Source organism: Pan paniscus, chromosome 8 (assembly GCF_029289425.2).
Source record: "Pan paniscus chromosome 8, NHGRI_mPanPan1-v2.0_pri, whole genome shotgun sequence".
Lineage (NCBI taxonomy): Eukaryota > Metazoa > Chordata > Mammalia > Primates > Hominidae > Pan > Pan paniscus.
In genome coordinates, this window is record NC_073257.2 from 59,607,253 (window position 1) to 59,632,342 (window position 25,090).

At 41.6% G+C, this 25,090-nt stretch overlaps 2 protein-coding genes across 2 annotated transcripts in view; one reads left to right on the forward strand and one right to left on the reverse strand.

Moving 5' to 3' along the window:
• The window catches only part of LOC100969124 (anthrax toxin receptor-like), a 748,177-nt gene that overhangs the window by 611,926 nt on the left and 111,161 nt on the right, over positions 1–25,090 (forward strand).
• On the reverse strand, positions 1,472–24,185 carry LOC117974584 (arf-GAP with GTPase, ANK repeat and PH domain-containing protein 5). Its single transcript, XM_034930453.3, has 8 exons — positions 22,828–24,185; positions 22,390–22,458; positions 20,027–20,095; positions 17,346–17,380; positions 9,875–9,975; positions 7,247–7,282; positions 3,906–3,957; positions 1,472–3,260 (listed from the first exon to the last, which is right to left on the reverse strand). The coding sequence occupies exons 1-8, from the start codon at positions 23,048–23,050 to the stop codon at positions 1,785–1,787; spliced, it is 2,061 nt and encodes a 686-aa protein (XP_034786344.3). The 5' UTR covers positions 23,051–24,185; the 3' UTR covers positions 1,472–1,784.

Sequence of the window (25,090 nt, forward strand, 5' to 3'; positions counted from 1 at the left end):
ATCCAAATGATGACTAGAGGCTGCCGGTTCTGCTCTTTCAAAGGCACAATGAGCGTAGCCCGTCTACAAAACTCTCCCTTTTCCAATCCAGCTTTCCCTCCTGCATCACCTATCTCTCTACATCTGGAACCATCGGCAGCTGCCTTCATAAGGCACCTCGGTCTGGCATTCGGAAAACCACCCTGTCTTGCCAGAGCCTCTTGGTCTTGGGTAGCAAAAGCTGTATGCAATCTAAATCAAGCTTTCAATCATGAGAAATCACATTCCTTCTTTTCCCTTTGTAATATACTCATGTGTTTTTTTTTTTTCCTTTCTCAAAAAGCAAATTGTACCACCATCTTATTCTGAGATGCTCCTTTTTAAAAGCTGTAGATCACATTAATGGAAGTGTTTACTGCTGGGAATATTTTCCATGTGCAATGATCTGTAACCCTCTTTTTCTTTTTTTTTGAGACCGAGTCTCGCTCTGTTGCCCAGGCCGGAGTGCAGTGGCACAATCTCTGCTCACTGCAAGCTTTGCCTCCTGAGTTCATGCCATTCTCCTGCCTCAGCCTCCCAAGTAGCTGGGACTACAGGTGCCCGCCACCACGCCCAGCTAATTTTTTTTTTTTGAGATGGAGTCTCGCTTGGTCGCCCAGGCTGGAGTGCAGTGGTGCAATCTCAGCTCATTGCAAGCTCCGCCTCCTGGGTTCATGCCATTCTCCTGCCTCAGCCTCCCGAGTATCTGGGACTACAGGTGCCCGCCACCACACCTGGCTAATTTTTTTTTTTTTTTTTTTTTTTTTTTTTTGTATTTTTAGCAGAGATGGGGTTTCACCATGTTAGCCAGGATGGTCTTGAACTCCTGACCTCGTGATCCGCCTGCGTCGGCCTCCCAAAGTGCTGGGATTACAGGTGTGAGCCACCACGCCCGGCCATGCCCAGCTAATTTTTTGTATTTTTTAGTAGAGATGGGGTTTCATGATGTTAGCTAGGATGGTCTCAATCTCCTGACCTGGTGATCAGTCCGCCTAGGCCTCCCAAAGTGCTAGGATTACAGGTGTGAGCCACTGCGCCCAGCCGAACTGTAACTCTCTTATCTCAACTAGCTGACATTATTACTTCACATCCAGTTCAATTTATAAATTAAGAGAGGTGCCATGGGCCGGGCACGGTGGCTCACACCTGTAATCCCAACACTTTGGGAGGCCGAGGCAGGTGGATCATGAGGTCAGGAGTTCGAGACCATCCTGGCTAACATGGTGAAACCACGTCTCTACTAAAAATACAAAAAATTAGCCAGGTGTGGTGGCAGGCACCTGTAGTCCCAGCTACCTGAGAGGCTGAGGCAGGAGAATGGTGTGAATCCGGGAGGCAGAGCTTGCAGTGAGCAGATATCACGCCACTGCACTCCAGCTGGGGCAACAGAGCAAAACATCGTCCAAAAAAAAATAAAAATAAAAATGAAAAAGAGGTGCCATGTGTACAAAAATCAATGCATATTTATGAACTTTTTTTCAAATATATTTTCACACATTTTATCTAAATACATAATACAGAAGCCTGTGTGACTTGGGCAATGTGGCCAGGAGGGCCTGAGACTAACACATCCACCTTGGCAAAAGGACATAAAATATGTCTTATGGTCAGAAAAATCAACATTTTGTGTATTTACTTAGTTTACGAAAAGTACTGAAAATGCTATTACTAGCTGAATTTGTGATTTCCTTTTGAAATTCTGAGTTATCCTTATTTTTCCCATTTTGTTTTTGCACCAAGGAGACTGCAGTCAAATAAAACAGATACTACACGCACTCGTCGGGGCAGCCGTACTGCAGAAGCACGTTGATGCACTCCTGGCTGGAGGCCTGCCGGGCATAGGTCAGCGCTGTGTTCCCGTGGGCATCTCGGGCCATGACATCCACCCCGTACCAAATCAGGAGCTGCACCAGAACCACATTCCCCTTGCGGCAGGCCAGATGGAGCGCCGTGCAGCCATCTCCCTCCCCACAGGTCTCGTTCACCTCCTCACGGGAGCCATGTGCCAGCAGCAGGATGGCTGTCTGCAGGTCCTCATCAGCGGTGGCCCGCAGCAGGTGCTGGCCCAGGGACAGATCAGTGCAGGGTAGTGGGGCCAGAAAGAGCTTCTCCTCATATTTGGAACGGATCCACTGTTCCTTCTCCTCCCTCGTGGACTTTACTGAGGGTTTTGTCCGCCCCTGGCTGCTCCCTTCCCAGATGCTGTTGGCTAGGTCATTGCCAATAGATGACATAACCTTCCTGAGCTCAACTGGCCAGTCATCCAGCTCCAGAGATCGCACACGGGAAAGGCGGGTGCCAAGACTGCGGTGGATTCCTGAGCATTCAATACACATGAGGACTCCCAAGTTCAAACTGGCCCACTTAGGATTCTGGGTCTCACAGTCCACACAGTGGGAGTTCCCACGCGTGTTTTGGATCGACTGCAGGGCCATGGCCTCACTCTGGCTGGTCAGCTGGGACTTGCTTTTACTGCTCTCGCATGACTGCAGGCTGGCCAGGATCTGGCTCTGGATGGCTTGGACCCAGGCATCCCGCTCCTCATACGTCGTGGCTTCAAAGTGCCACGTTTGGCCAGTGGCAGACACAATCATAAAGTTGTTGGTGCTTTTCTTCTTTAGGTGTTTCTTTTTATTGGCATGAGGAGAGGGGGGCGGGTTGAGCTTGGGGCTGGTGGTGCTGGAGATACTGGGGCTGAAGCATATGGAGTCACCCAGCCCGGTGTCCATGTCCTTGGATAGGCCATTGCTTTTAGAGCTGGAGATGGGTGCGCAGGCCGATGTGGCTAGGGATGGCCACTTTCCTGGGACTTTGATGGTAGATGTCTGAAGGTCAATCTCTTTTTTATGAATATTCTTCATATAATCACCTAAGCTTGAATAATAGGTGAGCACGCCATTGGAACACAGGGTGACATATTTCTTTTTCCATGTCTTCAGCCATTTCCCACTTCGCTTTAAGAGCATGCCCTGTTTAATGGGGATGGCTCTGCTGCTCCCGATGGTGTCAGCGTGATTCTCCGGGGCTTTCCTCTCTTTGTCTGGGTCACTCCCTTTCTCAGATGTAAACAGGTTGGACCAGCGCATGGACCGCTTGCAAACGGGCGTGGGTGTGTTGGCAGTGGGAGGAACACTGAACTGAAGGTCCTCCTGGCTGGTGCTGGGAGTCGATGGAATGGAGGAGGAATAGTTATTTAAACTCCCACCTCCATTTCTTTTCTTCGTAATGTGCACAGTGGAAACCTGTGTGGAACAGAAGGAGGAATGGCTTCAAAAATTGGGTAGTGGCTTGCAGGGTCCTATAGACAGCTCACAATTACCTTTTAAAAAGATACATTTTCTGGGCCAGGCATGGTGGCTCACACCTGTAATCCCAGCACTTTGGGAGGCCAAGGTGGGTGGATCACGAGGTCAGGAGTTCAAGACCATCCTGGCCAACATGGTGAAACCCTGTCTTTACCAAAAAAAGAAAAAAGAAAAAAGAAAAAAATTACCTGGGCATGGTGGCACACGCCTGTAATTCCAGTTACTCAGGAGGCTGAGGCAGGAGAATTGCTTGAACAGGGACCTGGGAGGCAGAGCCTACAGTGAGCCAAGATCACACGATTGCACTCCAGCCTGGGCTACAGAAAGAGAGTCCATCAAAAAAAAAAAAAAAAAAAAAGATATATTTTCTGTTGTTTGGATAGTATATTTACTCATACTAGCTCACTAACTAAACAGAGCTGCAGATCAGTTCTTACTCCAGCACATTCTTTTTACAACACTTAAGATGACTAAATGCAACATGAAATGGGGAAGATTTAAAAAAGATGCTTTGACTTCATTCAGCATGAAACAGATACAAGTGTACGATGAAAATACAACCTCAATAAAAGTGCCACTTACCGCAAATGAGTGTAACTGTTCATCAGGTATGCTCAAAGATCTATCTGCATCTCTATAAAATAAGAAAGCACATTACTTCAAAAACTGTTAATATCTTGGTATAATATTTGTTTAGTAAAATACTGCCTCCTGTGTGCTTTGGTGTTTACTTTACCAAAGCAGTTTTTACAAATTCTTCTCCTGGATCCTGACTTGCAGAGGGTTTCCTGACTTCTTCTTTCTCAGCACATCATGGCCTGTACCGTGAAGCCTTTTATATGATAACCAGTCAGAAATGCCCATGAGTATTGACTCTCCCTAACAGGCCATGGCAATAAACCAAACATATTCTCACTCTTCTAACCACACATTGAAACACAAGAATGTTCTACAAAGCAGTAGTAGTAAACTTTAATAAATGTAAATGTGATTCAGATTTCCTAGCTTCCTTTCTCTTTAGTTCTCTGTAGTATACTCTCATGATGTATTTATGTATTTTCTCTTGTCTGAATGACAAACTCATCTGCCTTTTTAAGAGGCCAGTCTTTGAGGAACTTTAAACTTTGTAAAACTAATGCATTGTGCCTGTGTATAAACCAGTGGTTCTCCAAATGTGCTCTGTGGACCTCTCGGGATCCCGAAGACCCCTTCCAGAAGGCCTAAGAGGTCATAACTGTTCTTTTTTTTTTTGAGACCAAGTTTTACTCTTGTTGCCCAGGCTGGAGTGCAATGGTGCGATCTCGGCTCATGGCAACCTTCGCCTCCCAGGTTCAAGTGATTCTCCTACCCCAGCCTCCTAAGTAGCAGGGATTACAGGCACCTGCCACCACTCCTGGCTAAGTTTTGTATTTTTAGTAGAGATGTGGTTTCACCATGTTGGCCAGGCTGGTCTTGAACTCCTAACCTCAGGCGATCCACTTGCCTCGGCCTCCCAAAGTGCTGGGATTACAGGCCTGAGCCACTGTGCCTGGCCAACACTGTTCTGAATCATACTAATTAAACCTGAGAAAGCTGATGAAAAATTTAAAAAATTTGTGAAAGTAATAAAAGTCATTGCCTGCTTTTTCGTTGACACTTGCCATGATTGTATAAAAGCAAAAGTAGGTACAATGGCTGGTTTCTCAGCATAAATCAAGGCAGTGGTACCAATTACATTAGTAGTCATTCTATTCTTCACTGTCCCCTACAGGTAAAAAACACAGCCTGAATTTCTTAAGAACGTCTTTGATGAAGCAGTAAAAATTAATGTTGTTAAATCTTGACATGTCTCTAATATTCTGAATAAGTGGAAAGTTAACGAGAAGTGCTTTTTTTTGTTTTTAAAGAATCCGTGATTTAACTGTGAACTGAAAAATCACTTTTTTCACAGAACATCATTTTTATTTAAAAGTACAACTGGGCCAGGGCAGTAGCTCACGCTTGTAAAATCCCAGCACTTTGAGAGGCCAAAGCAGGCAGATGGCCTGAGCTCCTTCAGGAGTTCGGGACTAGCCTAGGCAACATAACGAAACCCTGTCTCTATCAAACATATAAGAAAATTAGCCTGGCATGGTGCCACACATCTGTGGTCCCAGCTACACAGGAGCCTGAGGTGAGAGGATTGCTTGAGCTGAGATCATGCCAATGCACTCCAGCCAAGTGACAGAGTGAAACTCGGTCTAAAAAACCAGTTCAACTATCATTCTCAAAAATAAATGAAGTGAGAGGTTGTCACTTCAAGGGAAATACGTATTTGTTCCCAATGATAAAATTTAAGCTTTCCTGTGGACTTTGAAAAACTTGTTCCTTCTACTGTAGGCTTGGCAGCTTTTCAATACTTAAAGGCGTGTTAAAGTAAGATTGGTGGTTAAACTAAAAGTGATTTTTGACACAATAAAACATAAACCAATATATTCCAAGTAACTAATGCATGATATTATAAATGCAAGTATGGAGCAAAAGATCCATTTACTGTGCAAGAAAGATCAATGAGTACTGATGGAATAAATTTATTAATATGTAAAATGCCACTGTAACTAATTTAAGAAACCACCACTTGTGAAGTTTTGATTTAGTGTTTTAACAAATACCCACAACTGTCTGAAAACTTTAAAAATACACCTTCTACCAACTACATATTTGCATGAGGTTAGGTCATCTTATTGCTTCTTTTTTTCTTTTTTTGAGACAGAGTCTCTCTCTGTCACCCAGCCTGGGGTGCAATGGCAAGATCTCGGCTCACTGCAACCTCCACCTCCCAGGCTCAAGCGATTCTCCTGCCTCAGCCTCCCAAGTAACTGGGACTACAGGCATGCACTACCACACCCAGCCATTTTTTGTACTTTCAGTAGAGGCGGGTTTTACCATGTTGGTCGGGCTGGTCTCAAACTCCTGACCTCAAGTGATCCACCCACCTCAGCCTCCCAAAATGCTGAGATTACAGGTGTGAACCACTGCGCCCCACCAGCTTATTGCTTTTTTTGTTTGTTTGTTTAGACAGAGTCTTGCTCTGTCACCCAGGCTGCAGTGCAATGGCACGATCTCAGCTCTCTGCAACCTCCGCCTCCCAAGTTCAAGCGGTTCTCCTGCCTCAGCCTCCAGAATAGGTGGGACTACAGGTGCGTGCCACCACTCCCAGCTAAGTTTTTGTATTTTTAGTAGAGACGGGGTTTCGCCGTGTTAGCCAGGATGGTCTCGATCTCCTGACCTTGTGATCCGCCCGCCTCAGCCTCCCAAAGTGCTGGCATTACAGGCGTGAGCCACCGTGCCCAGCCTCTTATTGCTTCTTTAAAGCAAATTGCAAAGAAAGCTCTAGAGAATCCATTTGTCTCCTATTAAGCTCAACATGAGAGACTTTAAATAATATAAACACATGACACACTTTTTACTCAACTTTTTGTTGTAGAAAAGTTTTTTTTCAATGAAAAATTTCTGTTAACAATACTGTTCTCAAGGAATATTTTCTGTTTTTATAACCTGGGTCATGGGTTACTACTGACATCTAGTTGGTAGAGGCCATGAATACTGCTAAACTCTCTGCAATGCACAAGACAGTCCTCACAACAAAGCATTATCTAGCCCATAATATCAACAGTGGTAAGGCTGTGAAATCTAAACTAAAAATAGATTTTGAAAAAATTTCAATTGTGTAATTCTACCACACTAAATATCAATATAATCAATATAAACACATACTCTTTGAGATTCTCAATCATTTAAGAATTATGAGAGTCTTAAGGAACAAAGAAAATACAAATAATTTGCTTCGATATTTTAGTAGGCACAATACAGCTTCTGATGTCTGGAGCTGTGACCTAACACTGAGCTTGATATCTTACAAAGTCATTAGCTAGAATAACAAGACAGGTTTCTAAAAAGCTCACCTTTGTGTGATATGATGAGGTATCTCCAAGGTCACACTGTGGAAGGAAAAAAAATTCATAACAATAGATGTTATCATTTGTTAGGGCTGAAGACATTTTTTAAAAGGGGGGCAGAGGAAACTCTCCTAGCGGCCCTGAAATTCAAATCTTCTAGTTCAGAACAGTACCATAAGGGCACTTTGTTTTCATTTCTTTGTTTTTTACAAAAATATGAGAACCAAAACGCAAGGAAATATGCCGTTAGAAGACGCGTTTCTGTTGGTGATTACAATATATAAATAATAACAGATTTCCCTGTTATATGCTTTTCTACCCACGAAACCTTTCGTCCCATGCGATTTAATTTATGTATTTATTTATTTTTTGACCCAGAGTCTGTCTCTTTTGCTCAGACTGGACTGCAGTGGTGCCATCTGGACTCCTCACAACCTCCACTACCCAGGTTCAAGCGATTCTCATGCCTCAGCCTCCCAAGAAGCTGGGACTACAAGTTTGCACCACTATGCCCAGATAATTTTTTTTTTTTTTCTGGTGGGGGGTGGATGGAGTTTCGCTCTTGTTGCCCAGGCTGGAGTGCAATGGTGTGATCTCGGCTCACCACAACCTCTGCCTCCCGGGTTCAAGAGATTCTCCTGCCTCAGCCTCCCAAGTGGCTGGGATTACAGGCATGTACCACCACGCCCAGCTAATTTTGTAGAGTGAAGCTCAAAACAACTGAGGGAAGGCAAATCTCAATTCTACTAATAGGTCTACACAATATGAGCACTTTTTAAAAAGCCTGTAACATTAGCAGGTAAGATGGATATGTCTATAGTGCTTCAAGTAGTTTTCATCTCTGAAATAATTTTAAAATCACAGAATTTAAAGTTACATGCTGGAAAGGACCAATGACCTTATGTGACATTTAATTCAACACTCGTTTTACAGATCAGGGAAACAGACCTTAAAACTGACTTGCCCAAGGTCCCACCAAATAGGAGCAGTTTCTCCTCCTAAACTCAAATTAAGCAGTGGCTCTCAAACTTTGCTGCACATTAAAATCACCTGAGAAGCTTTAATATCTGCCTCATCTTCAACATGAGACATTTTAATTTAATTAGTATTGGGTATGGCTTTGGGCATCAAGGTTCTTGGTAAACGTTTCCCAGGTGATTTCAATCAGCAGCAAAGTTTGGAATGATTGAGCTGGGGTGAAAATCAGAATCTTCTGGGATGCTTTTCTTCACAGAAAGATGCCTCACATCCATCCCGATTTTCCTAAAAGGCTTCTCAGTGCCTAGAGACAGAGGGAAAGTGGAGATGGGAAGATACATGTGTTTGCAGACTTGTATTTTGAAAAAAACCTTGCATAAGTGATCTCAGCGAGTTCCACCTATCCCACTGACAACAGTGCACTACTGATTCATGATAAAACATTTTTCAAAATATCTTCTTGAAGACAATTTGCCCTATTAATTTGTTCAATAACTTTATTTCACCAATAGTGAATACACCAAATGATTATTTCTCAAACTTGCTGGTGGCAAATTAAAACTTACTATACTCTCAAAAGTAGACTTCTAAAAAGTAGAATAATGAGGAAAAAAGCACAAAATTAGTTTCAGCAAAATTAATCTTCAAAGCTGCTTTTGAATTATATGCTAACATATCAAAATCTTTGGAAGTCAGAAGAAGCCAGGGACTCTAGTCAAAGTAATTTTTGTGTATGTGTGCTCAAAGATTTAAGAGACTTGGCTGACTACAGACATTTAGTGATTACTCAATAGGTCCCAAAGCTCAGGACTTGAGACAGAGTTTGAGTCCAGTTTTTGTTCGAAACACAATTTCCTCTCAACTATTGTTAAAAGGGAGGGAGGAAAGTGACATTATTATGAGTGTAAACTTGCCACTTTTAATTGAAGTAAAAGTTATTGACAATTGAATTAGCTAAAAAGGCTAGTGCATTTGAAACAAAATTGTTTATAAGCTAGTTATGTTTACAGAATGAAAAGTTAAATTAAAGATAAAGACATTAATATTCTAAATTAGCACTTTCCAAACTGTGTTCTAAAAATCAAGACTAATAACCCAAGGAGATGAGAATAATGTACACTGGACAGCCCCTGTGGAGCTGGTGGTGGTGTTGGTTGTTGTTCCTTTTAAAATAAACTTCATCTCAGGGTGCTCTCAAAGCGCATCTTTGTGGCCCACGAGGTGCTCATGCACAATGGGAGAAATTCAAATGCAGATACACTGTGGTGCCAGAAGAAGAAAAGCTGTTCCTTCTTCCAAGGATAATGTGCAAAGTAGTGCACACTGATTTGGGCCTATGATGCACTGAAAAACTAAGTTTCCACAAAAAACATTCAATAAAGGGAACCTATCCTTCTCACTGTGTTCAACATTGTCTAAAGGCATAAAGGCATCAAAAAGATACACTGTTTCTGGGATCGCTTCTTTGCTAACTGATTTTTCCTTCCACCACGACGTCTAAGATTAAAAGAGAAACTGATACTTAATATTTAGAATCTGGATATCAAGATATGGTTGACTCCAATTTCTTAAGCTGATTGCTGAAGAGGACAACCAAATGGCTGAAATAATTTTAGAATAAAGGAATCTGTCCCTCGGCAGCATAGTTGTACTCACGATATTATTGTCATTGTAAGATAATGCTGGCTGGCTGTGCTGTCATCAAGGAATATTGTCGAACACGAGCTGTATTGTTGACCGAAACGCTCAGTAGATACCTGAAGGGGAAGGGAAGTGTAAGTCAAACTTATCAAAGTGTATTTTTTTCTCAGTTAAAATGTCAAATGACAAAGCACTAAGATATGTCTTACACTCCATGAACTGCCTGAGTGTGGTATCATGTGCACCCTATAGAAAACCCATTGGAGGCTCTCAACTTCCAGAGATGATGTTTAAGATATGGGTTATAAAATGCTGCCCTTAATATGGTACCTGTCATCAAACCTAACAAGGATTTTATGAATTACCATTAAAAATAATGGGAAAAGTCGACTTCGCCGGGCGCGGTGGCTCACACCTGTAATCCTAGCACTTTGGGAGGTGGAGGCGGGCGGATCACGAGGTCAGGAGATCGAGACCATCCTGGCTAACATGGTGAAACCCCGTCTCTACTAAAAATACAAAAAATTAGCCGGGCGTGGTAGCAGGCCCCTGTAGTCCCAGCTACTCGGGAGGCTGAAACAGGAGAATGGGGTGAACCCAGGAGGCGGAGCTTGCAGTGAGCCGAGTTTGCCCGAGTTCGCGCCACTGCACTCCAGGCCCGGAGACAAAGTGAGACTCCGTCTCAAAAAAAAAAAAAAAAAGAAAAGAAAAGTTTAAAATAAGATTTCATTTTTTTCTATAGCAATAAAAAGCAGCCGAGAATTTCTATTAATTAATTAATTTATTTATTTATTTTTGAGACAGAGTCTCGCTCTGTCGCCCAGGCTGGAGTGCAGTGGCGCGATCTCGCCTCACTGCAAGCTCCGCCTCCCGGGTTCACGCCATTCTCCTGACTCAGCCTCCTGAGTAGCTGGGACTACAGGCGCCCGCCACCATGCCCGGCTAACTTTTTGTATTTTTAGTAGAGACGGGGTTTCACCGTGTTAGCCAGGATGGTCTCGATCTCCTCACCTCGCGATCTGCCTGCCTCAGCCTCCCAAAGTACTGGGATTACAGGCGTCAGCCACGGCGCCCAGCCCTTCTATTATTTATTTACTACGATAAAATGTAGTGTATTAAATAATCCTGCTACAAGAGCATTTTATTGCAGTGAATACAAGACTAATGCATTTACTAAATTACTAATCCTAAATGTATTATTTCAGGTGATATTGTTACAAAAGAAGTGTTTCAGATTCAGAGGCTCTGTGTGCCAGGGCTGCTAGGCCACCAACAAGTGAGGAAGCCATAGGTTTCTCTAGTCCTATTTTCTTATGTGGAGGATAAAAAGAGTATCACTTAAATATTCTCTCACACCCTGAAAACAAATGACAACTTAAAAAATCTAACTTTCACTTCATGTTTAAATAAGACTGCCAAGACATGACTCAAATGAGACTCTCAGAGAATACTTTGCATTCACTTCAAAACTTGATCAATTTCATTCTATAAATCATCTGAGCTGCACCTAGCCATTTTCCTGCTCTACCCCTGATCTCTGCCTAGAATACTGCTTTTCTCTTTCCTTGCTTCAGCAAGCTCGACTCCATCTACCCTCTTGGATCTCTTTGTCGGCAGCCACACCAAAAAATGTATTTTTATACACGAATTAGTTGAATTCACCACTGCTTACAAGATGCTAATTCCTGCAGAGTATTCCCCTCATGAGAAAGTATGCCTCTCCATAAGAGTAAGGGAGGGCCCTTACTCTTCCTACCTCCAGCTGCTGAGCATAGAATTTTGAGTAAATCCAAAACTTCGACAAGTGTTTGACAATTCAGTTATCATTTGGAAGGTAAGTCTTACTACATTTAATTACAGCAAAGCACTACTAACAGTTTACTGTTTATAGGTATTATTTAAGGTAGTCACAAAATAGGAACAAATAATCTAACGTCAGTCAGCATAAATGAGAGTATGAAATTTTACAATATTTAACAAGAAATGGAAGGGGTTACTTAGTAGTTTTAAGGTTTAATGACAAAAACTAGAAAATAATCGTACCTAGTAATTTAGTAAGTCAAAATCAAAGCCTTACCATCAAAGGTGCAGTACCCATTGGATGCGGATGCCCACGCACTGACTTCTTCTGCTGTACCTGCTGCCTCTCATTTTAACCCATTAAAAATACTAAAGTTGTTTTCCTTGTAGACATCTTTCACCTCCTTGGTTAGGTCTATTCCTAAGTATTTTATTTTAGTTTAGTTTATTTTTGCAGCTATCAGAAAAGGGGTTGAGTTCTTGGTTTGATTCTAAGCTTGGTCGCTTCTGGGGTATAACAGAGCTACCGATTTGTGTACATTAATTTTGTCTCCTGAAACTTTGCTGAATTCATTTATCAGTTCTAGGAGCTTTTTGGAGAAGTCTTTAGGGTTTCCTAGGTATATGATCATATCATCATCAAACAGCAACAGTTTGACTTCCTCTTTACTGATCTGCATGCCTTTTATTGTCTTCTCTTGTGTGATTGCTCTGGCTAGGCCTTCCAGTAGTATGTTGAATACAAGTGAGGATGCTGCATTTTGTCAAATGCTTTTTCTGCATCTGTTAAGATGATCATGTGATTTTTTGTTTTTAATTCTGTTTATGTGGTGTATCACATTTATTGACTTGTGTATGTTAATCCATCCCTGCATCCCTGGTATGAAACCCATTTGATCATGGTGGATTATCTTTTTTTTATTTTTTGAGATGGAGTCTCGCTCTGTTGCCCGGGCTGGAGCATGCAATGCAGTGATCTTGGCTCACTGCAACCTCTGCCTCCGAGGTTCAAGCGATTCTCCTGCCTCAGCCACCTGAGTAGATGGGATTACAGGTGAGCGCCACCATGCCCGGCTAACTTTTGTATTTTTAGTAGAGATGGGGTTTCACCATGTTGGCCAGGCTGGTCTCGAACTCCTGACCTCATGATCCGTCCGCCTCAGCCTCCCAAAGTGCTGGGATTACAGGTGTGAGCCACCGTGCCTGGCCAGATTATCTTTTTGATACGCCGTTGGGAACTACAAAACATTGCTGAATGAAGTCATGGACACAGACAAATGGAAAGACACCCCATGCTCATGAATGGGTAGAATGAATATTGTGAAAATGATCATACTGCCAAAAGCAATCTACAAATTCAATGCAACTCCCATCAAAATACCACCATCCTTCTTCACAGAACTAGAAAAAACAATCCTGAAATTTATATGGACCAAACAAGAACTGGCACAGCCAAAACAAAACTAAGCAAAAACAACAAATCTGGAGGCATGACATTACCTGATTTCAAACTATACTATAAGGCCATAGTTGCCAAAATAGCATGGTACCGATATAAAAATAGGCACATACACCAATGGAACAGAATAGAGAACCCAGAAATAAACTCAAATACCTATAGCCAACTGATTTTCAACAAAGCCACCTAAAACATAAAGTGAAGAAAGTAAACCCTATTCAACAAATGGTGCTGGGATAATTGGCAAGCCACATGCGGGAGAATGAAACTGGATCCTCAACTCTCACCTTACACAAAAATCAACTCAAGATGGATCAAGGACATAAATCTATGACCTGAAACCATAAAAGTTCTAGAAGATAACATTGGAAAAACCCGTCTAGACACTGGCTTAGGCAAAGACTTCATGACCAAGAACACAAAAGCAAATGCAACAGAAACAAATAGGTGAGACTTAACTAAAGAGCTTCTGCACAGGAAAAGGAACAATCAGCAGAGTATACAGACAACCACAGAGTGGGAGGAAATCTTCACAGTCTATACATCTGACAAAGGGCTATTATCCAGAATCTATGAGGAACTCAAATAAATTACAATTACAAAAATATGGAACCAGCCCAAATGCCCATCAATCAATGAACGGATAAAGAAACTGTGATATACGTATATATATATATATATATATATGAGGAATACCACCTCAGCCATAATAAGGAATAAATTCATGGCATTCCCAGCAACCTGGATGGAAGTAAGACTATTATTCTAAGTGAAATAACTCAGCATGGAAAACCAAATATCATGTTCTCTTTCCTACGTGTGAGCTAAGCTATGAGGATGCAAAGCCATAAGAATGATACAATGGACTTTGGGGACTTGGGGGAAAGGCTGGGAGGAGGGTGAGGGATAAAAGATTACAAATTGGGTTCAGCGGATACTGCTCAGGTGATGGGTGCACCTAAATCTCACAAATCATCACTAAAGAACTTAGTCATGTCACCAAATGCCACCTGTTCCCCCAGAAACCTATGGAAATAATAAATAAATAAAGTACAGCATTTTTCTCAGCAAACATAAAATAAAACAAAGACTAAAGTTCATATTTTTCACTCTCCTTTTGGGCAGGACAAATTTTAGTTATGTTTTTAAAGAATTAGTAACTTTTTTCCTTTTTCCGAGACAGGGTCTCCCTTTGTTGCCCAGGCTGGAGTGCAGTGGTGCAATTATAGTTAACTGCAGCCTCAAACTCCTGAGCTCAGGCGATCCTCTGCCTCAGCCTCCTGAGTAGGTAATACGAAAGGTGCATGCCACCAGGCCTGGCTAATTTGTTATTTAACCTTTTTGTAGACATAAGGTCTTGCTATGTTGACCAGGCTAAAAATGAACAAATCTTAATTAACTTAAATATTTCTAACACTTTGGGCATTCAGGAAAACAGCTCCATTTATGTTGTGAAGTAATGGGAAGCATATGGCAGTGGATAAACTTTGAATGAAAATATTAAACAAGGCCTTAGGAGAAAAGTGTAATATGCTTATTATAGATACATTAATTTAAAAAATTCTCTGGCTTAATATCATTATACTCAAATTAGACTTTGATTTAAACACAGGTCCTAAATTTGGATTAAATATAATAGATTGACCACAAATTTATTTCATCTCCCTCTGGAAGCCTCATTAGTCATAAAATAAAGGTTACACCCATGACCAGCATAGAAGGTTAACAGAGATAATTTTTAATAAATGCTGAGACATAAAAAGTAGACAAAGGAGTGGTAAGTAACACAGAAACACAACTTTGGTGCCTACAGAAAGTGACTGGAACAGAAGCGAGCCAGTTTGTCTTGCAGAACTAAAGGTAGGTTGTGAACTTACAGGCAAATGGCACTTTGGAAAGTAGGGTAAAATGTAAAAAAAAAAAAGCCAGCAAGGTCAGTTGCAAATCTCTAACTAGAGCCCCAAGTCCACCTGTCCTTCCATCTGACAAGAAACTTAGATGTGTGTTCTCTGGATATATCAAACCTGAGAATTTCTGGCTCAGAGATACCATGGCTTAAACCTGAGATATAAAGAAAACTGTACACCAAAAATGGAACTCCAACTTTCTTCGCTAACTCTGCTTTTCCTTTCCAGGCCTGCTTTTACTTTCCAGGCAGAAAACTGGGAGATCCTTCTCAGAAGAAACTGAAATGTCTTCAATAAAGACCCCCAGATAATACACTGAGGTCTCCCAAATGAAAAGCTAGTCAGGCTTCTAAGGCCTCACACTGAGTGCTATCAGTTAACAGAAATCCTGCTTCCAAATAAAGCAGGCCAGGGACCACCACACATTGGAGGGAAGCCTCCAAGAAAAGAGATCAAAACAATAGAAAAAAGGAATTGATAGGACCAGTCAAAATCAGGAGCAAAACTTAAAAAAAAAAATCTTAAAACACTCTCAAAAAATATAAAATTCAATAGAAATAGTAGAGGATAAAGTCACAGAATATCCCAGAACTAGAATAAAAAGACAAACTGAAAAAAATAGAAGGGGAAAAATTAAAAATCAATGCAGGTGTACTGGTCTAAGCAGCCTAGCATCTGAATAACAAGACTATCAGTAAAAAGGTAACAGAGAAAATAAAAAAAAATTCTCAAGAAGAGATAGTCTGCAGGTTTAGTAGCCTCAATAAAATGAAAAGATCCCCAACAAGCTGTTATAAAATTTCAGAACCTTAGAGAGAGAGATTCTAAAAAGCTTCCGCAGATAACTAAAACCTGGTTGTAAATAACGTATCCCACACTGGCAATAGATTCAAGAACAACACTGTAATAAGAGCACAACTGCAAAATGTCTTCAGAACCATACAATTTAGATTCAACCTAGAGGTGTACTCTCTATCAAAGAGGAGGGATTTTAACATCTCCACCCAGGAAAATGTGTTCAAGTACAACTAGAGACGATAACAGGACAGAAGGAAACACAGAATCTAGGACTCAGGCGATCCCACACAAGACAGCAGTTACGTGAGATCCCAAAAGACTTTAAGGAGTTAGCCCAGAAAAGCAGACATCGAGCATATCTAGGGAAACCCACGCTATATTGAACTAGGATGACAAAAGGCCAAAGAAAGTTGCCCCCCACACACACATAAAAAGGAACAGATGTGTTTTCGCAGATGGAAAATATCTTTGAAAGGCATGTGATAAATGCTACAATACTTGGGGGAAAAACAGCTGTTAGAAAATAGGCAAATGAATATAGTCAGAAAATTAGCTTCATGCTAAAAAATAATGGATGTGAAAGCAAACAGAGCACCCAGAGGCTATTTAACGATATTTGGATAGATAAACTAACACAGGCTAGGAAAAAAGAAGATCCAGGAGAATTGCAGAAGTGCTCAGATTTCAGAACTGTTTCAGAGACAGGATGAAGGACATGGAATGCAGAGGCACAGTGAAAACACCATATGACTTAGCAGTGAATAATATTTGCAGAGTCATAATCATGTAAATATTACTGATTTAATTAAAAAGTGTGCTACAATTGGAAGAAACACAGGGAGAAACATAAGACCATGGTGTAGCGGGGAAGGTACGCTTTTACCTGCTGTGATAGAAAGTCAATAGACAGCGCTGGCAATTAACTTAACTATTCTATTTTTGTTCTTTCATTAAAAATAAGATTAAATATTTAAGGCACTTTTTTTTTTTGAGACAGAGTTTCGCTCTGTCGCCCAGGCTGGAGTGCAATGGCGCGATCTTGGCTCACTGCAACCTCCGCCTCCTGGGTTCAAGTGATTCTTCTGCCTCAGCCTCCTGAGTAGCTGAGATTACAGGCACGCACCACCACGCCTGGCTACTTTTGTATTTTTAGTAGATACAGAATTTCACCATGTTGGTCAGGGTTGTCTCAAACTCCTGACCTCAGATGATCAGCCTGCCTCGGCCTCCTAAAGTGCTGTGATTACAGACGTTAGCCACCATGCCCAGCCTTAAGGCAGATCTTTTGAACCAGACTATTGAAATTTAACTTAAATGTCAGAAATCTTTAAAAGGTGGACACGCTAAGCTAAACACTTTTCTGGATAAATTTAATACTCAGGAAAATAGAAGAGATTTAGAAAATCCACAAAAAGAGGTCCATGCTACCACCACCAGATCCACATTGTAATTTAGAGAAATCAAGAGAGACATCCTTTTATGTCAGACTATCAATTTCTTAACTATTTGAGTGTTTACTTACATGGTTTGTACAGTTGCTTCTTCTTATTTCTACAACTAAGAAGAAAAAAAAAAAACTGGTCACTTCTGATACAAATACCATAAAATAAAAGTAGTTGTTAACATCTTACTGATTACTCCTATGTAAAATGAGACAAAATTCCATTAAAAAAATTTTTTTCAATAATTTCTAATTTAAATTATCTGGCATGATTAATTTCATAAGTCAAATCTAAAAACTTAGTTTTTCATTTAGTTTACTTTTTGTTTCTATTACATACAAATGAAAGAATCCTCATGTACAAAAGAAAAGGGTAAAAAAATTAGGCCAGATGAAAAATTTAGCTAATAAAAAGTTTAACTGTTGCATATATGAGCCATGATCCATTAGTATTCTCTCATTCTGCATTTACACATAGCTTACTTTAATTATCAGACTCTAAGAGCTAACAGCTCTAAGAACTACTTCCTGACCAGACACCTATCTCTAGATGCAACAGAATCCCTGTAAACATCTTGAACCACACTTAGTGGTTATCTACTAATATGTCACTAAAAACAAATCAAAATTAAAAAACGGTCTTTACACAACTGGAAAGTAACGTATCTTAATTTTTTTTTTTTTTTTTTTTGAGATGGAGTCTCACTCTGTCACCTAGGCTCGAGTGCAGTGGCGGGATCTCAGCTCACTGCAACCTCTGCCTCCCAGGTTCAACCAATTCTTTAGCCTTAGCCTCCTGACTAGCTGGGACTACAGGCACGTGCCACCATACCTAGCTAATGGTTTTTTGTATTTTTAGTAGAGACAGAGTTACACTGTGTTAGCCAGGATGGTCTTGATCTCCTAACCTCGTGATCCACCCACCTCAGCCTCCCAAAGAGCTGGGATTACAGGTGTAAGCCACAGAGCCTGGCCTAAATTTTGATGTTAAAATGAGTATACAAATCTAATTGGACATGGTGTCTGCAGCACAAAAAATCATTTTTTTTCCTCTAAAAAGAGGCCAGAATAAGAAAAGCCCCAAGAGGGACTTGGGCCATGCTTTGTTTCCTACACTGCCTCTGCCTTTGATGCTGGAAGGGCCTTGTAGGCAAAAGTTCCTACCACTGAAGAGTGAGGGACATGGAATAGCTTTTCTTTTACTGCTTCCATGCTCTCTAGGTGTGAGAAGCCCATGGCTCTGGAAGGAACTGGGAAATACAATTCTGATATGTTTTGGATATGTTGCCCCTCCAAGTCTCATGTTAACATGTGACCCTTAATGTTGGAGATAGGGCCTAGTGGGAGGTGTTTGGGTAATGGTAGTGGATTCCTTATGAATGGCTTGGTCCCATCCCCGTGGTAATAAGCAAATTCTCATTATGGTAATTTAAAAGACTGTGGTACTGGCCAGGTGTGGTGGCTGAAGCCTGTAATCCCAGCACTTTGGGAGGCTGAAGCGGGTAGATCACTTGAGGTCAGGAGTTTCAGACCAGCCTGGCTAACATGGTGAAACCCTGTCTCTACCAAAAATACAGAAATTAGCCAGGTGTTATGGTGCCCACCTATAGTTCCAACTACTCGGGAGGCTGAGGCAGGAGAATTGCTTGAACCTGGGAGATGGAGGTTGTAGTGAGCCAAGATTGTGCCATTGCACTCCAGCCTGGGCAACAGAGTGAGACTCCATTTCAAAAAAAAAAAAAAAAAAAGAGTGTGGTACCTTCCCCCTTCCCCTCTCTCTTTCACCATGTGGAACCACCTGCTTCCCCTTTGCCTTTTATCATGATTGTAAGTTTGCTGAGGCCCTCACCAGAAGCAGATGTTAAAGCCATGTTTGTACAGCCTGAAAATCTTTGAGCCAATTAAACCTCTTTTTTGTTATAAATTACCCAGCCTTAGGTATCTCTTTATAGTAATGTAAAAAATGAAGACAAATTCTAACCAGAAATAACTGACTCAAGATGGGCAAAGTCTACTCAAACTATAAAAACAAAGGTTACAAACTCCCGTGTTTTACTGTGCCGCATTACTTCGCACATTATTATAGAACCCTTACTTGTATTCTTGCTGTTTAAGTCAACTGGAAAACTTGGCTGTGTATGGCTTGTTGGCAAATAAATGAGGATTTAACATAACATTAAGGGAAATAAGCAGGAGTAGGGCACATTTAAATTTACATTACATCAAATGAAAAAGTTAATAACCTAAAACTTTTGAGTAGCATGAACTTGGATGTGGTAAATGAATGTGGTCAGAGGACTGTGTAAGAGGAGGCCCAAATCACAGATTCAATCCCGGATGATAAACAACTATGTTTTTTAATTTGTTTAAATGAAAATCAAGCTGAAGCCTAAGTTCTATCATTCATCTTTAAAGTGTACTTTTTGGAGCAAGGGAAAAGGGATTATAAATAAAGATAAATCCATTAATTATAAATAAAGATAAATCCAAGAATTATAAAGAGAAATCCATGACTCCTCCATCACATGACAAATTAATTGTGTTGATAAAAAGATGGCAAAATGTATAAACAAAAAGGTTACACGTTTTCACTGACATCATAACAACTAAAGGAAAGTATATCACATATTAAAATAAGACAAGTGAACATGTGAAAAGGTGAAAAATTTAAACCAATATGAGTTTTTCTAAATACTTTCTATAACCTGATCAAACAAGAGCTTCTATTCTTTCTCTTGGCAGAAAAAACAATGTCATCTCACCATCTGTTTGAGAGTTCCTCTGGAATATTGTGCTTGCCTCTGGATTGGCAGAAGGGTTAAACTCTAAAGCTATATGCATAGAGGAAGAAAAGAAAAAAAGATGTAATCATTGATAAAAATTTATCAACTCGTTTATTCGACTGCTGCATTTAGGCTATTTCACTATCTCTACTTTGATTCTTATCCATTGAAATGAATGTATAGACATAAGATAGAGCCAGGCAAGATGGCACATGCTTGTAGTCCCAGCTACTCAGGAGGCTGAGATGGGAAAATCACTTGAACCCAGGTCAGGAAGTTGAGGCCAGCATGAGTAACACAATGACACCCTCCTTTATTTAAAAAAAAAAAAAAAAAGAAGAGGTAAATTTTGGCTTTGAGTTGTGTAAAATCAACTTTGCATAAAATAAATCAAGATGGCAGTAAGTTTTAAAAGACAGGTCTATTTTATAGGCAAAATATAAGATGTATTCTAGAGTTTTTAAAATTTTTAAAAAGTAAATTCATCATATCTGTCACTTCCATTTCATTCTGAGGACACAGAACCTTAGTTCTCTTGAGTAGCTGTCTTCCATAGTCATGTGATATCTCTAAGTTTTCATTTCTTCATTAGCAATACATAGGGAGAACATACACAGGCCTTATTTGTATTGGAAAGGGCCAAGTGAGACATACATAAACTGTGGTGTAGTCCTAAAGAATGACAATAAAGAGTCATTTTTGGGCTCTCATCCAACACTACCCATCTACTAACTGGTGTGTAACATCCATCAGGCTTTCCTAACATCACCAAGCAGAGTATAAGTTTACACAAGTACTTACATGCTTTGTGTATAAAGGTACAATCAATTAATTCACATAATGCATTTGTTTATTCTAAAGCAATCCTTAAATATCTTGAAATGTGAAGATAGTACTTCCAAGTTACAAAGTCACACTCATAATGAGTCTTAATTATCCTACCTCTTTAAAAATTAAGAGCCCACCCAAAGTTTAAATAGAAGAGCTATAAGACATTTCCTCTACAGTAATGAAATCTCTGGCATTTAAATGAAACCAATAAGCCAACTGGATTTAATATGTTTATGATGCAATGTTTTCTATTTTGAAAATTTCAGTTTTTATTCAAGAACCATATTATTACCCAGAATTACTTTCACTTAGATTCATCTCTTTGCAAAATTTTAGAGGCAAACCAACTAATTGTTTTCTCTTTTCTACCGGCTCCCATCCCCTGCCTCTGCCAGCAGTGTAGAGACTAAAAAACTCCAACTTTCTTTCCTTTTTTTTTTTGTGAGACGGAGTCTCGCTCTGTCACCCAGGCTGGAGTGCATTGGCGTGATCTCTGCTCACTGCAACCTCCACCTCCCAGGTCCAAGCAATTCTCCTGCCTCAGCCTTGTGAGTAGCTGGAACTACAGTCAGGCGCCACTACGCCCAGCTAATTTTTGTATTTTCTTTTTTAGTAGAGACAGCGTTTCACCATGTTGGCCAGGCTGGTCTCGAACTCCTGACCTCAGGTGATCCGCCTGCCACGGCCTCCCAAAGTGCTGGGATTACAGGCGTGAGCCACCAAGCCCAGCCAAAACTGTAACTTTCTTATCTTTGAACAAGATGCTATTGTCAGGAGGGGAAGGGACAAAGGGGGAGCCACGGCAACAAACACTCTTACAGGGAAGGTCTGACATTTTAACCTGCAATCTTTATATTACACATTAAAAGTCTACATTGACGTTTCATGTCTTTTGAAAGTTTTGACCATGAACCAATCCCCACCTCTCTTTTAGAACAAGGAGGTAAATAAAGTCTGTTAAGTCACCAGAATAAATCTGGAGACACATTTTCTGTTAAAGTGAGAATTTTAAAGTAATCAGAGCCTCATAGGTAAACTCCTTTGAGAAACCCCAAACACACACACACAACCATTTTTCTGCAGCCCCGGCTGTGACATTTCACACCTTTCACAATTATTTTAAGCACTCTCCTTTTTTCTTTTTCCTTCTGTGTTCAAATTACAGTTAGAAGAAACTAAGCAGCTTCTATCAAGGTGACTTAAAGCAGCCCATTAAGAATACCATATAGCCTCTCCCGTGGCAACCTCCATTCTGATTTTAAATAAGAAATCCCCAAATATTTGAATAGGAACTGTCCTGAGATTTGGCTACTTTAACAAACGAAACAATTAGGCACTTACCTGGTTCCTTCACTTAGGTACCATCTGGATAGGTACAAAGAAAAAATAAGATGGGTACTGAAAATTTGGGATATTTGAGTTTTTATTGAGAAAAGGAAGAGAATAGCTCAAAGAAGCCTAAACAAAGTCCCACAGGATAATAAACAGAGCTACAGACACTGTTGTCTCACCATCTGTTTGAGAGTTCCTCTGGAATATTGTGCTTGACTCTGGATTGGCAGAAGGGTTAAACTCCAAAGCTATATGTATAGAGGGAGAAAAGAAAAAATATGTAATCATTTATAAAAATTTATCAACTCATTTATTCAACTGCTGCTTATTCGACAAGAGCCATAAATAAATGGTCCCATGCCAGCCTGGGAGAATGAGATGAGAGAGCAAGAACTGGGCGATTGGGAGGGGAGGTGAAAAGAAACCGACTGGACTCGGTGGGGAAAGACTAAGGGGTGGGAATTCAAGGCAGAGCCAGCTTTTATTCCTGGCCAGCCCCCGGGAAAGCTGGCTACAAGCAGAAAGGAGCTCGAAGTGGGGGATGCCTCAAAGGGAACCTTGGGGACAGCAGCAGCCAGAGGCAAACCGAGGGTAGATGGCACCTATCACCGCCTTACCTTCAGGCATCTCCCGGTCACGAATGTGGTGCATGTGGACGTCCTCACCAACTTCAACAGTCACCTCAGCAGGCTGTACAGCAGCAGCCATGGGTGCTCCTGCCATCCTGTCCCCAGTTCCTGCCTCATAGATCTCAGATTCAGAGGGACACACCGACCCCTGCTGCTGGTCAAACTCGAGGCTGACGCTAGGGTGCACACGACAGGTCAGTATGTTCCCCATGGGGCGCCTCTACTGTCTGCCACCACCTGTGTCTCTGCTCACAGCTTTGGCCACACACTCCCGCTGTCCTAGGCCGAGGCTATGCTGCACTTGCAGAGATGGTCTTCCCGCTCCTGGCCTGCCCACCTCACAGCGCGGCCCCGGGCACCAGCCCTGGCCCCGGCCCCGGCCCCGGCCCCGGCTAGGGCTGTGGGCCAAGGCCCGCACCCTGCTGCCTCCCCTGAGTTGACTTGTCTGGGAGGGTGAAGACCAGCCAGCTTATTTAATAGGTTGTGAACCCAACAAGCGCTGAGAGACACAACAACTGCCTGAAGAGAGAACAGACGGAGCTCCTCCTCCTTCTGTAGTCACCTACAGACTGAAGCCCACTGGTCCCAGGTGGGAGCCCAGGCATGTGGCACACAATGCCCCACCCCACACTTCACAATGCCCTCCCCGACAGCTCACAGTGCCCCACCCTGCCTGCCACCCCTCCCCAACAGCTCAGAATGCCCCTGCCTTGGCTGCCCCACCCTGTGGCTTATGATGCTGCTGCTCTCCTGGCCCCTCGTGCAGTGCCAGTGGGACTAAGGTTTTCATTCATCACCAGCTTCCTGAGATTTTAGTCCTAAGAAAAGCACAGGGTAGTTCATTACTTGAAGCCATCTTCCTCTATGAGTTCTATACAAAGCCTCAGTAGAGTGGGTCCCATTAGCAACCAAGTTGAACAACTTTTATTTGCTGACTGAATATAGATACACCTGAATTGTTGACTGCTTTTGTAACTAAACACTCCTCTCCTGTCTTCCAACGAGTGGTCATTTTTGTCCGCAACTTGACCACAGCAATCCCTGGGGCCCTAGCTCTACTCTCAATAAAGAGTTATGGCTGTGTGTGTTGAATGACACCTTAGGACCCATCCTGCCTCCACCTCCTTCTCCATAAAATAGAAACCTAACTTGCCCCTCCAAGCTCTGAAATGCTGAAACTTACCAACTCCCTTTTCTCCCCACTATTTCTTCCTTCCATGGCAGGGACTTTCAGGTTTTCTTTCTTTTACTAACAAGGCACTAAGCATGATTTTCTCATACAAAATCAAGAGCCATAAAGTGGCTTACCACAGTCCTATTTCAATAAAGATGAATACTCGACATCTGGCAAGTAGTGTGTGCCTGACACTGTGCTATGCTCATTTAACCCTCAGAAACAATCTCATGTTACAGATTTTACAGAAGTTGTTGAGATGGAGAAGGTAAGTAACCTCCCTAAGGTCACATGATTGCTAAGGGTGGGGCCATAGTTTGATCCCAGGTAGTCTGAATTCCCCGATTGCTTAAGCATGAGTATCAGAAAGTATAGCAGTCTGTTTTCACACTGATATAAAGAAACACCTGAGGTTGGGTAATTTTTAAAGGAAAGGGGTTTAATTGACTCAGTTTCACATGGCTGGGGAGGCCTCAGGAAACTTACAATCATGGCAGAGGGGGAAGTCCTTCAGGAAACTTACAATCATGGCAGAAGGGCAGGTCCGACTTACATGGTGGCCGCAAAGAGAGTGGGAACATGTGAAGGAGCAACTGTCAAACATGTATAAAACCATCAGATCTCAGCTGGGCACGGTGGCTCACACTTGTAACCCTAGTACTTTGGGAGGCCAAGGCAGGTGGATCAACTGAGGTCAGGAGTTTGAGACCAGCCTAGCTAATGTAGTGAAATCCTGTCTCTACTAAAAATACAAAAATTAGCTGGGTGTGGTGGTGCATGCCTGTAATCCCAGCTACTCAGGAGGCTGAGGCAGGAGAATCACTGGAACTCAAGAGGCAGAGACTGCAGTGAGCCAAGATCGTGCCATGGCACTCCTGCCTGGACAACAGAGCAAGACTCCATCCCAAAAAACAAAACAAACAAAACCCTATAAGATCTCATGAGGACTTACTGAATATCACAAGAACAGCATGAGGATAACTGCCCCTGTGATCCAATCACCTCCCCCTAGGCCCCTCCCTCGACACATCAGGATTATGGGGATTATAATTCATGATGAGATTTGGGTGGGGACAT

Coding starts and splice junctions, on each gene's coding strand:
- LOC117974584 (XM_034930453.3), bottom strand. CDS start 23,050: ATGGGGAACATACTGACCTGTCGTGTGCACCCTAGCGTCAGCCTCGAG. Junction 17,381..20,026: donor GAGGAACTCTCAAACAGATG/GTGAGATGACAT, acceptor TTTTCTTCTTAG/TTGTAGAAATAAGAAGAAGC. Junction 9,976..17,345: donor GAAGCAACTGTACAAACCAT/GTAAGTAAACAC, acceptor CTTCCCCTTCAG/GTATCTACTGAGCGTTTCGG.